This window comes from Anneissia japonica, unplaced genomic scaffold, assembly GCF_011630105.1.
Source record: "Anneissia japonica isolate Jap-2015-1 unplaced genomic scaffold, ASM1163010v1 scaffold26_len2425191_cov177, whole genome shotgun sequence".
Lineage (NCBI taxonomy): Eukaryota > Metazoa > Echinodermata > Crinoidea > Comatulida > Comatulidae > Anneissia > Anneissia japonica.
The window spans coordinates 902,367-923,509 of record NW_022685220.1 but is presented as its reverse complement, the minus strand read 5'-3'; the positions used below and the strand labels follow the sequence as shown (position 1 = coordinate 923,509).

General features: G+C 35.8%; 1 protein-coding gene across 4 annotated transcripts in view; it reads right to left on the bottom strand.

Moving 5' to 3' along the window:
• LOC117108826 (casein kinase I-like) overlaps window positions 1–21,143 on the bottom strand; it is a 58,223-nt gene that overhangs the window by 21,797 nt on the left and 15,283 nt on the right. For all 4 annotated transcript variants that reach the window (XM_033250980.1, XM_033250989.1, XM_033250997.1 and 1 more), the window contains 3 exons: window positions 11,747–11,787; window positions 5,257–5,326; window positions 3,762–3,910 (listed from right to left, as the gene is read on the bottom strand). In XM_033250980.1, the coding sequence (XP_033106871.1) occupies window positions 3,762–3,910; window positions 5,257–5,326; window positions 11,747–11,787 (260 nt within the window). The remainder of the gene's footprint in view (window positions 1–3,761; window positions 3,911–5,256; window positions 5,327–11,746; window positions 11,788–21,143) is intronic.

The window sequence follows — 21,143 nt, the reverse complement described above, 5'->3', positions numbered from 1 at the left end:
TGACAATGGCAACGTGAGCGTTGTTAGTGGTTAGAGCTGGTGTGATTGTGTTGTTACGTGTATTGAACATTAAAATGTTTAATAAGAGTCATAGTATGCAGTCATGTCTGTATGCAGCATTATAGACTTGAAAACTTTAAAAAAATTTGTTTATGTTGGCTCAACAGCTACAATAGGAAAGGTAATATTTATAGATTGATGTGTGGGTTTGTTGAATGCCAAAATGTTGTTCTTATCAGGGTTGTCGTGTATTTCAAAACATGTTGAAATATATACTGTAATTATGAAGCGGTTTATGAATTAAATAGACAGTTTTGTGAGTGTAAAATTTGTAGCGCAGAAGTATTCAAAACTGTCTAGTGCTTGATGCTCAACGAAATAATCCTAAAAAGCCAACTCGGATCCACGCCCACCTTTAGGAATCCCCACCGAATATTGGTACAAAAACAACGTACATTCAATCAATAAATGTTGTTTTTATCAAACGTAAATATGATTTAGGCCTAGCTTTTAGTTTAATGTACTGTACCATTCGATAGATTTGCAGAATATAAATAATTTGCTAACGGTAGACCAGGCCCAATTATGCTCAGGCCAAGCCGTCACTGTAAAAGTGGCTGTCCTAAATAATTGTAGGCCGTCAAAAAGACGGCCGAACGGCTCGCTGGCTAAGCCTATGCTTGCATAGTAGAACTAAGCCTAGGTGGGAAGGACGCTAGCCAGCCAAGGCCTACAACATCGCCCAATTGAATCCACCTGGGCTGCGTAGATCGTAATGCTTATCTAAATCTATTATTTGTCTTCATTTTACAGTATTATTATATTTAAAATGTTTTTTTAATATCTAAAAACAACAAAATTCAACATATTGTAGGCCTAATCCTACTGTCCGTTTAAATGCAATCACAATCGCATTGTGACTTCACTACTGACAAGTACTGTACATGTGTGGAAAATCCCTGATAGATTATTCTGGGCATGCGCACAGACATGCATGGGCAATTTTGAAGCAGCCTGTGATGATACGATCGGAGCTTTTACTAAAGTGATATTTCCCATGCCAAAGATAACGATAAAACAAATGCTAAAATGAAATTTATTCGGCGATTTTCTTATGTAATACATATGGATTATACTACACTATTAAATTAATACAATTACGACCATTCTTTCACCAGCAGTATATTGATTTTAATAGAGAGATTAACAAAATCATAATCTGTAGATGACGATGTAAGGTCAAGCTTTCGGAAAAATCGTAGTTTATACTATATAGGCCTAGGTAGTAAAAAATTGCCGAGGCTGCCGACCTCGGAGAATTCCAGGTTGGCAAATTTTGCCGACCTAATTTTTTCGAAATTTCATGGGCTGGTAGAACTTGTAAGCCACTGTGGTCGGAGTAGGAACTCAGTATTTGAGTTGATGATCACGTCAGAATATAAGTGTGGCAGGAATAACCTGTGACACGAATTCAATATTTATTGGGTAATGGTGGATTTTATAAAACATAACTCTGTGCCACAATTCGTCTTACATGGAGTGAGTCCTAACCAAGGTTGGTAATCATGGGTGTTACATGTGTTGTCCGTCGATATTCAGCATAAAACAATCATGCAGCTGCTCTTTGAATGCGCGCAAGTTGTTCCACTAAAGTTGTTGTGCGAGGGTTCCAGAATTCAGCTGCGTACTCAAGTCGTGGACGAACCAGGGACTCCTTTGCTCTTTGTTTAATATGTGAGCAAGGCGTAATGTTCTGTAGTGTCCGGTTTGCCTTCTTCATTGTATTGCGGCATTGTATATCCCAATGCAGGTCACTTGCAATAGTTACGCCCAGGTAGTTGTGATGGTCTCCTCTTGCTAGGGGATCACTACAGATGGAATATTGGTATTGGTTAGGTTTACGCTTGCTAGAGACTGTAACGATGAAGCATTTTTAACGTTAGACTCCATCAGCCATCTATTTGCCCAAATGGAAAGTGCCTTCAGATCAGATTGAAGATTTGATGAACTTGGTGGTTTTATATTTATCGGTAGACAATGATGTCATCAATAAACAGCCTTATATCCGACTTGATGTTGTCTTGGATGTCGTTGATGTAAATGAGAAATATTATATCCGACTTGATGTTGTCTTGGATGTCGTTGATGTAAATGAGAAATAAGGCTGGTTGTAGGACTGACCCCAAAAGGAAGTTTCCCCCTCCCCCCTCGTAGTAGTTGCCATTCCAAACTTGACAATAATGGTGTATATAATATTGTAGTTACATAAATTCTTGTATTTACAAACATTTTAAAATATATTTAATACCTCCTTGATTAGAATAAATAAAATATAATTTGCATTCGGCCATTACTTGAATATCTCTTGTATCGGAGAGTAAGAGGTATTTGTAAATAGAAAAAATCGTAAACTAGATCAAATCTCGGGTTAAAAACATTCACGAATGAACCGATGTTGCAAAGCATGGTCTATCGTGCTAGCCTAGCTAAATTTACCTTCAATAAAAACCAAGTAACTGCTAGCATCCAAAAATTAATCTGTATGTTTTATGGACCTTTCTAATGTGTTCTTCCTAGTTTTTGAATGTTGAATTGTGTTGTCTGCATGAACCTCGCGCTACCAATAATGTTTTGATTTGACTCAAACACATTGTTTCTATTCTCTGAACAATCTTTTCATGGCTAGGACAAAACACATTCATTTATTCGCATCGACTGTTTACGTTGCAGGCACCACAAAATAAAATCTTGTTTTATGGACCTTTCTATCATGTTCTTCCTAGTTATTGTGTTGTCTGCATGGACTTCGCGATCGTCTAGCCTTCACAATATCTACCATGTACTTCCAAGTTTTTTAGATCGTTGAATTGTGTTGTTTGCATGGACCTCGCGATCATCTAGCCTTCACAAAACTCATTCAATTATTCGCATGCAAGCTACCAATAACGTTTTGATTTGACGCCAACACATTGTTTTCTATTCTCTAAACAATCTTTTCATGGCTGGGCCAAAACTCATTCATTTATTCGCATTGACTGTTTACGTTGTAGGCACCACAAAATTAAAACATCTGAATGTTTTATCGACCTTTCTATCGTGTTCTTCCTAGTTTTAGATCATTGAATTGTGTTGTTTGCATTGACTTTGCAATCTAGCCTTCACGATATCAATAAGGTTTTGACCCCCACGAATTATGTGATGTGTATGACATCACTACCAGAAACAACTAGACCCATCGCGGACGTAACAGAGGGGAGGCTGATGCTCACATGTACCATTTCCAGTCTGTGATTGGTTGATATACACAACATGGAATACAGAGGCAGTTTACAATCTGACCAACAACGAAAAAGCTCTCATAAGAAACCCATTCCAATGGTAAAGAGACATACAAAAACATACAATTTCACATAAACAATATTTTTGCAAAAACTCTTCATACTTTAAATTCCCCAAGCCTTCTCTCTGTATATTGCAAGATCAGCCACATAGAGTCACAAATAAAGACCCTGATAGAAAATCAAGTGACTTCAAAATTCGCTCAAAATCATACTATTATCATACTAGAAAGCCGAATTCTGCATTAGATTTTTAGAAACAGGAGAGCTTTCAGACAAACGATTAAATTTATTTGGCATTTAATTATTATCATATTTATGCGGTATCAATATATAAAAACATACAATTTAAAACTTCACTTTCATAAAAGCTGCAAAAAATGTACTTATTTACGAAGTACTATAAACAGCATACAAACTCACCAACTGGATAGCTATGAGAAGAACTGTTTTAAGTGCAAATGTTCTGTCGCATAGATCAAATAAATCTTCTAAACTGGGACCGAGAAGTTCCATCACCATTGCATTATATTTTCCACAGGGACCAAAATAGTAAACTTGTGGAACTCCCTCTGAAAAAACATAAAACAAAATTTAATTTATGATTTTAAAACTAGGATGTGGAACTCCTTACAACACAAAATCCATAAATTCAATTGTTCCATGAACATAATATGATTAGCTTTAGTTTATAGCACTGGTTCCCAACTTTTTTTGCGTTTGTGGACCCCTCTGGACATGTCAAAAGTCTTTAAGGACCCTCCCCCCGACCCATATCTAAAATATATTACTCATTGTCCGTATCCCAACAATAAGATGAAATGTACAATGTTCCACCACAAACGTACATTAAACACAGTAGCGAATCCTGGAATACGATATAGGAAAATGTAGTACCTCAGCCCCCACTGTGGTTGGGGCTGAGGTACAACATGTTTTGTGTCTATGGCACTGGTAGATGGCCGAAAAAGGAACTGTCAGACTCGAAATTTGATGGTAATTTTCTTTTACCTCCTATTTAATGTTTAATTTGATTTGCCAAATTACGATATCTTGGATCTTAGAATTCGACATAGATAGGAGGAGTGGGGTTACAAACAGTAAACTTTACATATACAGGATTTATGCTACCTCATGGTTGGGGCTGAGGTAAAAAATGTATGTTTGTGGCACTTCTAGTTGACTGGAAATGACAGTGTCAGATTCAAAATTGGATTGTAATATTCCCTCCCGTCAAACAGGCCTGGACCCTTTTTGCCGAGACAATGAATCAAGGAATCAATTAATATTTATCTTCAATACCCAGGGGGGTCGGTAAACAGCACCACTCTATTCTGCACATACATGAAACCAATCTCTAACATCTAGTGTGAAGTTTCAATTGTACAGACGATACACAGGTCTATGTCAGCTGCAACCCAAATTTAATCGATGACATAAACAGAGCATTATCTTGTCTTGAAGATGGTATTAAAAACTTAAAGGTTTGGATGCACAATAATAAATTGAAAATAAATGATTCACAAACTGAAATGATAATTTTTTAACCCCCCCAGATTTAATTGCAACCTTCACGACATCAAGCTTGAGATAGGTGAAGTGGTAATACGCCCTACTATAAATTAGGCTGTTCCCTTCCCTTTGATGCTTGAGTAAAGTGGACTTCTTCACCGGAAGATTGTTTTAGATAGGCCATTACTGTTTGGAGCTTCCAAATTTTAAAAGTATTCATCACAAAATTCATTTTAGGAACATGTACAAAAAAGGCTGAAAAATACATTATATAATTGCAAGATTTTAGGCACTTAGAAAAAAGGGGCTCTACAGTAGTTGATGATTAGTTTGTATTTAACAATTACACAACTACGTCATGGTGCAATGAATTCTGGCAATTCTTTTGTAAAGAGCTGAAACTTACCTGCTTGACCTAACATTTTGTAGAATCTGTATTCTAAGTGAAGCTGAGGAGCTCTGGACTTCATTGGTTCCTAAAATAAAATAGAGCATCATGGGGGAAACCCCTAATTAATTAGAAATTGGTATAAAGAAAAAATATTGGATACATAAGCATGTTACTAGCATATTAACAACCTTTTATTGAACTATACAGTTGCTGCTCAAGGTGGAAAAGGAAATGTCAGCAAATTATGTTCGTATCTTTCTTATACCACATCCTGAATTGCTATAAGCATACCAGAGATTGTAAACATTATTTTTTACAATGTGAAGGTGCAGGGCCAGCTTGACACATTACATTCTTGTGTGTTGTCTGGTGACAGTTGAAAGAGAACCAGTGTCTTCAGAGAATTGAGTGTATACACAGTGTATGCATGATCACTTATTAGGTGGACACAGCCGAGCCCTAGCATGGATTCTCTATTTCTCATGGTTCCTCATTACTGGCTGCCTCTTCTCTTTCTACTATGTGTACTGTAGTTCTCCAGACGATGATGATGGCCAGTTTTGTTGCTAGCAGGATTTGAGTGCTGGCTATTACAACATGGAGTCCAGGGGCCTGCTTAAGGGCTCTGCTGGGGTGCAGGGGCAAGCCTCGCTGGGGTCAATGGGGTGAAGCTCCCTTCGAATCTGAAAGGTTTTAGATGTTTCATAATGACTTGGAGAGCTCTCCCACTTCTCTCCTCTCATATTTTTACATAAAATTTTCACAATTTATTATTTGTTTTTTATGTTATTTTTAGGTTTTTTTTTTCAGGAATACAACCACTTACTATATAGGCCTAATTATACTTAGGTATCAAGTATTATACCGATATAATTTTATTAAAAAGGAATCATTAAAGATGGACAGTAGCTTCGCTACGATTACATGATATAGGCCTATCCTGCTGTGACTCGCACTGGGGACAATATTCTGCTTTGGCGCAGCTTCACTAGTTGAACCGTCAGAAGTAGTAGTAGACTTATGTTCACTGTCAGAAACTATTCATTTTCGGGCAAAAAAATGTGTTATGTTTGATTGAGACATACTGTAAATGAACTAGAGCAACTTTTACCTAGGCCTAGGCCTCATTGAACGATTGTCTCAGTGCGTGAAAATGCATTACTTTTGATTCGGGAAAATCCTTTTTTTTTAACTATACATGTTCATGGAAATGCTGAAACGGGACTTACTTTATTCATATTACATTTTGATTGGGAACAAAATATGTTAAAATGTATTAATAAAATAAGTGATGGAAAGATATAGTATGAAACAACGAAGTTGAGGTTCAAGATTAATATAAAAACGTTTAAAACTATGTGGTCATCTTGGTTGAATGATTTCTTCAATCCTCAGTAAGCTATCTTCTAATTGGTTGAATGCTATAGAAAATGTAGGAATATAGTATACAGTAGTCTCATTTTTTCAAGGCAAACTAAGCGGGGAAGGTTAATTAATAGGGTCAGCCTAGGTAGTACTACTGTAGTAGTAGTAGCAGTCAGAGATAGACAGCTGGCAGGCCGTGTAGTGTTCGCCGCCGTTCGTGATTTGGAACTGTAGTAAGAATAGGTTGATAACCGGTGTAAAATAGGCTGTATCCCAAATCTCTCAGTCCTGGTTACCAAATGCTAGTTTCGATCATGCTGGTGTAGCTACAATGCTGATGATGGCAGCTTCCTGCAAGTATCATTCAGCAAGCCCATACAGAATGTTGTTAGTGATTTGATCACGCCAAATGATTTTAAGGGCAGCTCTTGGCATTCAGGTATATTTACTATTCACTGACTTCTCACTACATGACATGTGAATTACAACCATTCATGGTCCACTTTATTTGGTAATGGGGAAAAGAAGAGAATCATGAAAATCACAGGAAAAAGCTTTTTCTTTCCAGATAATTTTGAAGGAAGCATATCACTTTTTTAGGCTCTAGGCCTGCTGCCCTGTAGACCTCTGCTAGAATACAATCTGGGCCAACAGATGATGATGATTCTGTTTTCAAGATAAAGATGTCGCTTCCCTCACAGCGATGATCAATGACACAAGGTCAAAACAAAAAAAATTCTTGTGTTGGCCACATTTTGGGAAAATCCAAAATATGGGTACACTGAAGTAGAAAATACACAAAAATACAACAAAGACCATTTTTAAATCTATATTTAAAGCAAAAACGATCACATAACACTGTCGCATCGCCTACCATCCAGCAAGATCAGGCTATTCCAGCCTTTTTAGCTCATTAAAAAACTATTGTTCATTGTAGTTAAAAAAAAAAAAAATTTAAATACTGTATAAATTAAATGAAGATGCTACATCAAAGATTGTACATGCCTTGGTCTGATTAAGATTGGATTATTGTAATGGAGTCCTTATAGATTGCCTTTAACATCAATTATAAAGCACCAGCTATTAATGAACATTGCTGCTCGTCTTGTCACTGGGACACCTAAATTCCATCACATCACCCTATAATATGTCATCTTCATTGGTTGCCAGTGAAACAGCGTATTGTTTTCAAAGTACTTCTAACTGTTTATAAATCAATTCACAATTTATCAGAGCAACACATTTCCGAATTAATTCTGAAACTTGCACTCGTACCCTCCAGTTAACATCAGCCTTCTTTATCTTGTGGGGAGCGATCGTTTATGATTGCTGCAACCAAGTTGTGGAACTTGTTACCTATAGTTATTCTTGAGTCACCTTCTGTCACCAATTTCAAAGAACGACTGACGACCCACTTATTCATGTCCCTTTAATCTATTTTTCTTATTTTTCCATGCCAGCTGGTTTTTCTATAACTCTTAACTAGGATAGGAGGCGCTCGAATTCAGGATGGCCGAGACTCAACAGGTGCCGACCACAGTTCAATTAGATTGACCCCTAGTTAGTGACGAGGAAATATCTCCATAATTTGGTTTGGGTACTGGCATGGATTTCAATTTTCGCTTCATTTATTACTTTGGTTTCTGTTCCATCTTTACACTTGACTTTTGATAGCGCTTAATTAGAGACTCTTCATATTTTGCGCTCTACAAATTGAAAACCATTAACCATTGAAATTCTGAACCTCAATTTCATACATTTTGGGTCGGTTGGGCATGGCCAACATACAATTTTTTTTATTTGGCCTAATATATCAAATGCCAGTGCCCTGACATGGGAATGCCTCCACGATGTGTTTTTTTCTATTCTTCTGGCATCAGCTCATGATGATTGGGGACTGGCAGATCCTATTTTTCTTCAAATTGAATCCCTATTGGGTCCCCATACTGTGAATAGGTTTGCCAATTGTTTTAATATAACAAGGTTGCCAAGTTTAATTCCAGGTACTGGAGCCCAGACGCAGAAGCCGTAGACACATTCACTGAGCATTGGACTCATGGTAACAACTGGCTAGTTCCTTCAATTAGTCTTATTGCTTCCTACACTTAAATTCAGATAAAGCAGCAGGTACATTAATTGTCCCCGTCCCCAACTGGTCGTCAGCTCTGTTTTGGCTTCTAATCGTGGTTCATGGTTGTTTTATTCCCCAGATTTTGGGTATTAGGCTGTTTTCAGAATCTTCCGATTCATTTATAGTAAGTCGTAGTGGTCATCCTTATTTAAGAACATTTACCAGAATTTCACGTTATCACTTCGTTTATCGTTTAAATTTAGGCTGCAGAGCTGTGATAATACTTGGTGAGTGGTCAACATATTATACTGAATCATGAGCAAGTTAAAATGTGTATCGGGCTGCAGAGCCGTGATAGTACTGGAGGAATGCTATTATTTGAATTATGAGATAATTTGAAATATGTATTGGGCTGAAGACCCATGACAATACTGTAGGCATATGGGGAGGAATGCTATTATTTGAATTATGAAATAATTTGAAATATGGGCTGAAGACCTGTGACAATACTGTAGGCATATGGGGAGGAATGCTATTATTTGAATTATGAGATAATTTGAAATATGGGCTGAAGACCCGTGACAATACTGTAGGCATATGGGGAGGAATGCTATTATTTGAATTGTGAGATAATTTGAAATAATGTGTTGGGCTACACAGCCGTGATAATACTGGAGATGTGGGACTAGAAGGAATGATAATACTTAAATTATAGGATGATTTAAAATATGCATTGGGCTGCGGAGCCGTCATAATACCGGAGCCACGAGAAGGAATGCTGTCTGCTTGCCTTCCGGGATGTGTTGGTCCTTTCTTATTGTTTTATTTATTGTGTTACTGTATATTTTTGCATGTAATTTAATTAATTAACACTTTTGAGAAGGTAAGGAGAAGTCGATTGATTGTTTAATGTATCATGCTTATACTTATTCTTCTTTGAATTAACCGTGTAACCCATTTGGGTTCTGGCTCTGTTACCTATTCTTGGTTGTATGGCGATGCTTACATATTTTTTCTCAGGTGTTCTGAGAGAGTTTATCTACTAATACGGCCCCCCACATGGGGAAGTTACGTCTAAAGTTGACGGAAGTGATTATGCGAGATCGGGCAGATTTGACTGTGACCCAGTACAGCAGCGGGTTTCTTTGGTGGTAGGCATGAGCTCTTGCGAGATCCCAACTCAGTGATTCCAGCCTCTTCATGTGAGATACCGCTTTAACTTTCTTCAGTATTGCATGGGCACATAGGATGGCTTCGATACCGTCACCAACCGAGCAAATGCTTCTAAAGAGGCGGCAAATAGAACCTTGTCAAGATCAAATCACAGAAAAAGAGCCAATGACCATTGAGGTGGTTCAAAAGCTGTGCCTGAAGTATCCTCCATAACCTTAGAACGCTGATGCTTATTATCATTGGGTTTGCATGTTTCTTTAGATTTAATGAACTCTCTCGTATAAAATGTTCTGTATAATAAAATATATAATAATATGATAATAATAATAATATAATATAATAATACAATAATAATAATAATAATAATAATAATATAATAATATATATTTCGTTCCTTATTTAAACACAGTTATAATTTCAGGCAAACCAATTTCAGGCCCTTTTGTATTGTTGGCTTGTTTGTATTGTATGTGTCTTAAGGAGACACTTTTTATAGTTATTCAGTTCGCTGTTGGGAATCCTGTCTTGGTTGTTCTTGTTCTTGTTTTATGTTTTTTTACGAGACGAATAAATGAAATAAAATATTCTAATCAAGGGCGAGAGAGGCTTTTAAAGGTATTTTCGGGGAGGTGGTAGATAATGCTGACGATTATGGGTTGCATAGTTTGCGTTCAGGGGGCAGCCAATAGGGGTATCCCAGACAGGTTGTTTATGAAGCATGGACGCTGGGTGTCTGTTTGAATCCACATCGCTCAAAACAATAACAAAACAATTATTAAGTAGCTCCATGAAGGTTGACAAACGCACATGGTTAGTTGCTGTATGACATCCAGTTGTTGGCTGGCTAGTACCATTATAGAAAGAATGATACTGCTATGCAGTGTTATGATTCTAATATAAAAACTTGTGAAAATAATTATCGTAGAAAATTTAATGCTGCACGACCATCTAGAATAATACGTTGTTTCGTCATACACTAATTTCAAGTTGGTTTTGCTTATTTATGGGCTGATAACATAGAAATTTCAAATGTCAATGTTTCAAAATAATTACTGTACCCTATTTATAAATCATATCATGAGTCTTGTGAATTAGTGTATCACTGTTGGATATTTGAATAAAAACATAAATACAAATAACAATTATATTAAAATAGCTAAAAATATGTCATTGCAAATAAAAAATCTAATAAATTAAATCACATTAAAAGCAAGTTTTAAGTTTCTATTACCCTATTCAATTGTTAAAAACTGTAATAAAAATCAAGAATTAGAGAAGTTTCGCACGCGAACGAATACGTGTACGCATACGTTTAGTTATCCGTAACGATTTGTAGCCATTCTGTGTTTTCCACAATTCAAGTGTACCTGTAGGGCTACCCTAGGGCCTTAGCTTAGGGATGGTAGCAGAATAATACTCTTTCATTTGTTACCCAGAAGAGTTGGTTATTTTGTGTTATGCCCTATTGTTTTTATGACCCAAAAATGCCTGGCTACAAGCTAGGCCTGGGCGCCCTACAAAAAAATCCAAGGTCCAAGGTTTTGATACCCAAAATGAGATGCATCAAATGTAACAAAAATTGCACGTACATATTCTAAGGTACATTTATTTTTAACACTTACTGTTGAATGTCAAAAAAAAATGAAGATCCTATTAGAAATTCAAAATTTTCCTATGCGTTTTTTACTTACGTGTAGTGAGTGAGATGCGTGTTGTTCCCACATTTAGTGGATAGCAACCGGCATATGATGTCATAATGATGACGTATCCGTCAGAATAACCGTATGCATTTGCGTGCGAAACCTCCCTAATATTAAATTGTTAACAACTTCATCTACATTTCATACATATTTAGCAAACATTAATTAAAATTTATAAATAAAAATTAAAACTTACCAGTTTGATAGCAATATGTTCATTGTTATAAAGGTTTTTACCTACAATGAGAAATACAGTATGTGTTAAAATGAGAAATTTTATATTTTATTTTTAAATAACATATTTAAACACACTAATAATAGTTTTAGTCAGGTTCCTTATGTAATTTCGTTCAACTTTTGTGGAGACTCTCCAGAGAATAATGCACTGAAAATTAAAAATCAATTTTCACATGACATTAAAAACCGCCATTTTGGATTCCAAAAACTGCAGCTTTAATTATAACTATCATTAATAGATAAGGCCTGCCCACGACTTCCATAATATGGTAAACAAATTTACAAAAAGTCTAATAAACCAAGAATAAACATTTATATTAAATCATGAATAAGCTTGAGAAGGGTCGTCCACGTTGAAAATCAAAAACTGTGTTTTAGTCCAGCAGTTTAGCCAAAAATTTAGGGTTAATAGTGCACTTTCTGGTCAATAGAGGGCACTGTACCAGAAAATATTCGATATGGTCCACAGTACATGTGTGCCAGGTTTCATGCTTTTATCACAAAGTGCACATTTTTCTGACATAACTGCTGGACTATTTGAAATTGCATCTATTATATAATACAAAATAGAGTCTTTTTGAAGGCAAAAATAGTATTGATATGATTATTTACCGACAATTCTCATAATTTTAGAATGCCTAATGTGTCTACTTTCATCTGCAGGTTGTTTTGTTAGATGTAAACCTACTTTGGGCCTGTACTGTACATGGATGTCAAGGAGGCCTGGGTCTAAGCTCAGTGGTGGTGCCCAAGAGGGCGGGGAGAGCATTCCCCCCCCCACCTCCAGAAAAGAAGAAATTCACAATATGTCGGGAAGAAGAAAAATTATATGTATTTTCTACATATTAGTAGATTATCTATGTAAAATCGATTAAAATGGCAGCCATTTTGAATTTCAAGATGGCCACCATTTTCACCATTGGATAAGCCGACATTGAAACAGTAGGGTTTAGTACCAAAATCATGTGAATACAGTACCTGCTCTAATAACACAGTTATGGCTACTTTTATTGTGAAAATGGCAGCCATTTGGAAATTCAAAAATGGTCACCAAGATAATCTCGGAAAAATGGACCCTAGCATTTTTTAAATCAGTACACCTAATATATACAGAAAAAGTAATAAAATTGCCTTGGGCAAGCCCATATCGCGAAAGAACATTAGGGTTCACACTAAATGATTTGTTAGTAGTATGCACACTGAAGCTCTTCACAATACCAAAGATAGAAGATAGACCAGCTTCGTGATAAACAGTAGTGGAAGAACGCAGACAGCAATTTTACTCCATCCGAGTGGCGGCGCTATTTCATTAAAATAAAGGCGCCGTCCAGGCTCGTTTGTTTCCTGTAGTTTTTCCACACTGTCAAATGGTCAAATATTGACTCCGCTTACGAAATTTATTATGAGTTATTACGTAGGCCTAACTTCCTGAGTAGACATTTGTTTAATAGATTAAAATTAAAACTGTAAACATTGTTATGAATTATTTCAGCGTTGCCTAAAGGTAAGCTCAGGTCGACACGCAACTGAACGGAACTACTATAAACTCATGTCGACTTTGAGCAACTGAAAGGAACTCTTCGTAGTTACCTTTACCAGGTGTGCATCGCGAAATAAAACTTGTAGTGTCCCTAGTACCAACATCACTTTAAAGAATGGCGACATGCGAGTAAGGTAAATACAATTAATTAAAACATTTATGTCACTGAGCCGCTGATTAAAATAAATACAGCATTAGATTTTTTTTTGCAGGTGAAAACTTCAAAAGTTTATACAGTAGAACCTCGTTTTTACGTACCCCAGTTATACGAACCCTCGGTTTTACGTACGCCTCGTATCGACGATGATGTTATCAAAAACCCGGAAAATATTCAAAACAAACGACCCTTTTCAGAGCAACCATAAGTAAAAAGACTATAACAATAAACTATAACAATAAACAAACCATAATGCAACATATTTTCATTAAACAGCAACATTAATTGAGTCTAATACCGGGTTGTTATAATCTAAAACCACGTGAACTGAGTGAGAAGAACAACTACCGATGGTGCTCAGAATAATTGCTTTCCTCCTATAGCTTCATGTGGCAAACCATGGAAAAACTTGTCTGGTCTAATTTTCTACACGAAGCTGAGTAGGCGTAGTTTCGTACACGAACGCTAATTGGTTGGCCCGCCCAGTGCAGTGCACATGGTTTTGCTGTTTCACGTACACGAACGCTAATTGGTTGGCTCGCCCAGTGCACATGGGTTTAGTTTGTCTCAACAGGCCTAGACAACACCACAGCTCTGTTGTTTAGAATAGGCATAAAGGGGAATTCCCAAGTTATACCTTTGTCGTATAGGTAAACTTACAATATTTTCATGTTCTTTAGACAAAGTGATGAATTAATACACTAGACACGGTTTTATTTGAACACTTTATTATGACATCGTAAAGTGATGAATAAAAACACTAAACACATGGTTTTATTCATAGGCCTAGAGGCTATGTCTAGCCTAACTAGGTATCATCGTTCGTTCATACATACGTATATTGAGCGTTACGTACGTATTAGGTCAAAGGTTACCACAAATTTAACCCAACCTCTATTTTACGAATCCCCCGATTTACGTACGCCCTCCGGTCCCGTACCGTACGTAAAATCGAGGTTCTACTGTAATATTCTTTCCGGTTGGGCAGGACCACAACTGGCACAATCATTCCTAAAATGTGCCAAGTAATTTATGATGATCTTAAAGATGAATATTTGAATGCAAGAATACAGTAACTTCTGCCTGGAAAATTGTTTGGTTGCATGCAATTTTGGCTGTAACAACGAATAACACACTGCAAATGAAAGTGATGACGTCACCACAGACTATAATAGTCAATAAGTGACAGTGCTTGAATATCGACAGTACAGTACCTAAAAAAATCAACTGTATTTGAAATTTGAATGTGCCTGATAATCGAATGTTAACTGATTGTGCATAAAAAACTTGAAAATCAGCTGTGTTTGAAAGTTGCCTTTTTATCATTCCACATACGAGGATGCAAAATTAACATTTTTCACACTCGCTCGATTGGACGAATGACTTTTCAAATTCACTCCCCCAAATATGTTTGCCCAAAGCCCAAAATTTTATTGATGGTGGGCATTTCCTCCCTTCCCCGGAAATGCCCAGACACAAGACACAAGGTCGTCGGCCAAGAAATAATAATTTGCCTATCTAAATTACGTTGCACTTACACTATATATTGCCAATCCCTAACAATATGGGGTGCCACATGCAGCAAAATGCAATGTCTAATTTATCAAAACGTAGCCGCAAATTTCTCAAAATGAAGTTCTAATTTTTCAAAACATAGTTCAAATTTTCCAAAATGTAATTCAAATTCAAAACGTAGGTCTGACTTGATCAAACGCCCTCTCCAAATTTTGTTCCGAAACGTAAATCAAAAACTTTGATTTTAACATGGACTTCTGCTGTGTATGGCACCCCATATAATAATGTTGCACGGTCTAAAAAAGCAAAATTTGGGCCATACCTGTGAAGCCTACCAGGGAGTTTTATTCCTGGACCTTCACTGAGGCTCTAGTTGGCGCCTTCATTCGGACAACCTGCCGGTTATGGTTCCCCCTTCCCGGCAAACTTTATGGAGCTACCACTTCACTGAAGAGCTCAGACTTTGATTAAACCAAAGAAGCGCCTCTTTACGGCTGCTAGGTAGTCACGGACCATACCCATACACAATTCAGCACAATGACGCTGCAAGTTATGGGTTATTCTCCTACCTTTTCCTTTACCAAAAAGCATTTCCAAATTGACCCAGCATCACCACTACAGTGTCCTCCCCAGGCCCTTGAAGTATCATGGTACCATGATGCTTGTTGGAACATCTTCCATGTTGCTTTATTTAAATGTTCCCTGCTTTTATAGTCTTAAAATGCAATTTATGGACATTTCAATGCCTTCTAATTGCAACTGAACGGAACTACTATAAACTCATGTCGTTCAGTTCATTGACAAATTTCGCGAAAGTTTAGAGTGCGCGAAATTTCCTGGTTTTACAGTACCTTGTGTCAGTCCCAACTATGGTGGACTTAACACTCACCACAGGGCTAGAAATTTACTATTTCAGCCACTAGCAACCTATTGCTAAAATGTGCTAGTTGTTAAAAATGTAACTAGCAAAATGAGCTGCTCAACTAGTAAAATATATTGATACAGTAGCAACTCAACATATTATTTTCGGAAAATAAATTGTATGAAAATAACTAAATGTACTTCCATAAATTTGTGTGTTAATTGTTTTAATATAACATTTTTAATTGTTTTAATATAACATTTTCTGTTATGGTGAGTGTAGTACAATAAATATCACAAAGAAATAGCCAAATGAGTATAAGAAATTGATTTCTATACCTTGTACTGTACATTCATTCACTTCAGTGTCAGAACATTTTTAATATGAAAAAAAAAATCAGATACAAAATAAAAATTTAATATTATATACTTAATTTATTTTTTAAAATAAGTTAAGTTTATCATTCATTTAATTTTTATTTTTATATTTGTGATTTTGTTTTCATAACAAAATTTATTTCATATTAATTTTACATCATATTATTTTGAAAATTAAAAAAAATATACTTGTTTAATAGTGTCACACCCTCAGAAATGTTCAGGGGTGGGGGGGGAGAGAGAAGTTTTTTTTTTTTGCCAGACTAGCCTAGGCAGGCTTAGCTAGGGGCTAGGCCTAGAGATTTCAAAAACTGCATTGGTAGCAAGCCAAATCTTTGACAGAAAAGGCCATAACAGAAACTCAATTTTAAATAAAAGATTTGTTTGTACAATATTTATTTTGATAGGCCTTGATCTTTTAAAGTTGGGGCTAGACGTTCCGTCGGCGGCCGCTGGTGCAGTAGTAGGCCTAGTCCTAGCCTAGGTTAGGAGGTCTACTAGGCCTAGCCAAACTAGGGTCTAATAGGCTAGGCCTAAAACATTTGCCAATTGAAGACTAGGTTGTAACCTATTATTTGTCTTGGCTTCATAGTAAATTATTATTATCATATCTGAAACATTGTTTATTATCTAAAAAGAACCAAATTAAATACTACCGATCGCATCGCCCGTGACTTCCGTCAACAAACACATGTGAGGATCCGAAAGCGATTTTTTTTTCTGCACACTGCTTATTTAGCTTGTTGCAAGTTTTAAAAAAAATAATGTTGGTGGTGCACTTCACATCGTGTTCCTGGCGCTCAAAATGGAAAAAACGATCGTTTTTCATCGATTATAGGCATTTTTAGTCGATTTCCATAATTAAGAAATAAATAAATAAATTTAATAAAATTTGTATTAGTTTTTGTAGATCAGTTTAGTCTAGTTTTAGGCTAATTACAAGATATTTTGTATAGATATTCCAACTAGCAATCATTTTTTTTAATTTGCTGGTTTGTGAATTTTTACCTAGCAATTATGACAAACCTACTAGCAAGTTGCTAGTTTGCTAGCGTGAATTTCGAGCCCTGCACCATGACGCTTGCCCATGATGCCAGGGAGAACACTTCCACTACATGTACAATATACTGTACACTACATTATCTTTCATATTGTGAATGTTGTACTCAAACGAGCCAATATGTTCATTGAATGATACAAAATTTACAAAGAAAAAACTCTAGGCAGGCCTAAAGCAGCTACTGTAAGTATGAGGGGCCTACAGTAGGCCTAGCGAGTTTCTTAACCTGCTGATTCCATTGTAAGCCCCTAGGCCTGCACAAATTTATTTTACTCCAACACAACTTCCCTGGATATTTGTTTAATATGTACTGTATATTGACATTCAATCAAACAATCAATCACTATGTTGACATTTAAAGCTGAAAAAGATGATGAAAAGAGAAGTAAAATTTGTCACCACGCATATGTCGTCACCTACTACAAAGTGACACAAACTTAAAAATTCACAATTTCTTCTTCAACATTTCGACTATGTACTGTGCATCGATCTACCTTTTTCAGTTAAGGCCAAAAAAAAATAAATAAATAATCGTTTGTTTGCCCTCCTCACAGGAGGGCAAACTTAAAAAGTTTTTTTTTTAGCTTTTTTCTTTACAAATTAAACTGCACCTCTGCCAGGGCTTTAGTTTATATCGTATAGTTAATATAAATTACAAAGTGTAATACTGGAAATGTGCGAATATAGAAAAAAAATTAGGCAGGTAGGACATGTAGTTATAATTATTTTGGTAGGGGCTACAGTATGTGACTATCCATAGTCTACTGTATGTGCGCGTTATCAAATAATCGTAATTATTGTATTTCATAACTATTGTATCGAACGCTCTGACCAAGGGACACGGATGCAGCAATGTGTTATCATTTCTCCAAATAAAAAGATTGTACTGTAACCCTGAGGGTACATTGACATTATCAATGTATGTTTAAATGTCAAGCTAAATCGTGTCTGTAAATAAAAACGTGTTGGACCAGGAAGTTAAACGATCTAAGGTTAATGAAACTAGGCCTCTACTCTAGGCCTACAATGTACATACACTGGTGAATAACAAAATCTCAAGACAGAAAACATAGTTTACACAAAGCCAGTAATTTAAGTTCACAGAATATTATTAAACAAGCATCAGTTTTTCCCTTAATTTGAACAGGAAATGATAACTATCCTCCAGGATTCACCTCTCGACATTGTACGACCCCTAACCAACACACCGTCGTATTTGTTGTACCACAACCATTTTCTTTTTCTATGCAAAAACACATGGTTTCGCGGAGAGTACCATGTAGTGTCATGTATCGCTAAACATACTGGGTAAGGCTTGGTGAGTGTATTTGGTATAAGAGTTCGCGCTAATGTCACATGTCCTCAAAGAGTACTGTACAGAAATGACATACGTACGTAGGCTGGTCTTGTCTGCTGATTTCACACTAGGCCCAGTTGTACCTCCAACGTTTGCTTGCTTCCTAGTTAATATTACCAAGTTTTTTATTATAAAAATATTATATTTCAAAGTTTGATCTATTTCAAAATTGTTATTTGTGTGATAAAACTGAAATTACTTAATAAAAATCCTGTTGTACGTGTCCTGTTATTTCATACTCATGGATAAATTAAAAACCTTTGTTAGGCTCCAGAGCAGAAGTAAATAAATATCGAGTTAGTAACAGTCTTTAAATTATGAATGAAATATTTCATTTACTGTATTTGTATTAGTAAATTGAATTATTTTTACAATATAACATTCTGTGAATGGCTATCTGTTGGGCTAAATTTCAGCTTTTCACAAGTTATTTTACTACTAGTTTGTGTTTACAAATCCAACATGACCTCTGAGACCTAAGTTTTTAGATGCAGATGATGCCAAGGTTTATATTATGAAAAATATAAACAAAAAAAGTGAATTGATTTCTATTTTTTGCCAGATGCCCTACAAGGTTCTAAAGTCGTTGCCTGATGTAAGATATTACCATTCTAGGCCTACATTCATTGCAAAATGTCAACTATTTTTTTCCATCTGATGAGTAATCTTGGAAAAAAAAAAATTTTTTTTTTTGCACCCACTCCTTTTTATCATTTTACAAAAAGAAGGGTAAACAATTTATTTTTTTAGGCCTAATTTTAAAGATTGAAACTAAAGAGGAGGAGAGCAGACAGTAATTATACTGGGTAACTTTCCAATTCGGAATATTTTGATCTGATAATTGTTGTGACAGTAAGAATTTTCTTCTTTTAAATAATAATGTCGATGAAAATCATGTACAAATTATTACGATTTCTACATAAAGATCACGTTTTTATTTACCGTATTATTTGAAGCAGAACCTGCAAAGCGATCCAATACCAATGGAACTATAGAAATCACTACCTTGCCGAATTAAAGTCCAAATAAAATGATGCTTTTTAAGTTGCTGATTATTGAAGTACTACATATGTTTAACAAATGAGTGGTAATAAAATATTTAATTTTTGGTTTATAAATATTAAAAATATTAGTATAAGCCCCGCCCACTGGAGATGTTCACTGAAGTGTGAGTAGAGCTGATGACGTAGACTCGGTATAACCATGGAGGTACAGTATTATTGAGAAGGAGATCACTCGGCGTATTACCCTATAATTCACATTTTTTCGTTAGCAACAACTTGGAAACGACATGCATTTATACGCTTCCAGCAGAGCAGTTGTGCAATAAAGCATTTTATTTTAACCCATTAAATATCTTTATAATGAACAATGTTCCCCAGATTAGATTTTTTCGGACTTTTAGTATGTTATTATTTGTATATTTCAGGAACGGATTCCGTGAAATACTTATGTTAAAATTACTTCTGTGTTCATTATAATTTTGTCTAAAGTTTGATTGGTTCGACTATAAAGGTAAGTCAGCGTAAAACTGAAAAATACTCAGATTTTGGATTGATTTTGCGAATAGTTAACACTCGTTAATCCTAAAATGACTTAGTTTATTATAATCCTCAATCATTTATTAATTAATATCTGTTAAAATTAGAATTAGCGAATTTTGGCTAATTTATGAAAATTGAAGTTGAAATAAACTATACTTTTAAAGGTCATGTAAATGTTCCATTAAATTCGAAACTTTTTTTGGTGGAAAATATTAATATGTTTGATATTTTATGAGAGATAAATGTATCAGCTTCAAAATGGAAACGATTGCGCAGCCATAGTGATTGACTGTATGTATTGCGTATCGAGAAAAGAAGGTGCTCTCCATTTTGCCATATTCAATTTTTTGGTAAACTATGCCTGCTGAAAATTTGATGGCGGGGAACACATCGGACTTCAAAGGCATAACTTGCTTCCTTTTCTATTTAAGAGACCACCTGATTGATTTCATTTTAAAATTTTTCTTTCTGGATGCAGGGTTCCCGGAACGCGGCCCTCAGGGTCAAAAGTGGAACGTGATATTTGGATATGGTTTTGTAGTCAGATTTGCGAGAAAAACTTCAGCTACCCGTATTTCTCGACTGAGAAGTCAGTGAGAGCTGTAATTTGTATGGCAAGGAGATTGTGCAACCCTTCATTCGTATTAAGGGAATTTACGCCCATAAACTTTGTAGTTATTAATATTTTGGTTATAATAGAAAATATTCATTTTTTGGTGACGTCACACTCAAATTAGTTAGTATGCATACATCATAAGCTAGATACATCACATTTTCCTGGTAAGGCAAACTTTCCCGGTGGCGTGCTTTTTTCATGGATAAACAAATACCACTGCTTTGCACATGGATGCCTTGCCCAAGCCAGGGCTACAAGAGCCGCATCGTTAGCATTGTATAATACTTAAACAAGGTACCTCTGCAAATGAATTATTCTTAGTTATTAT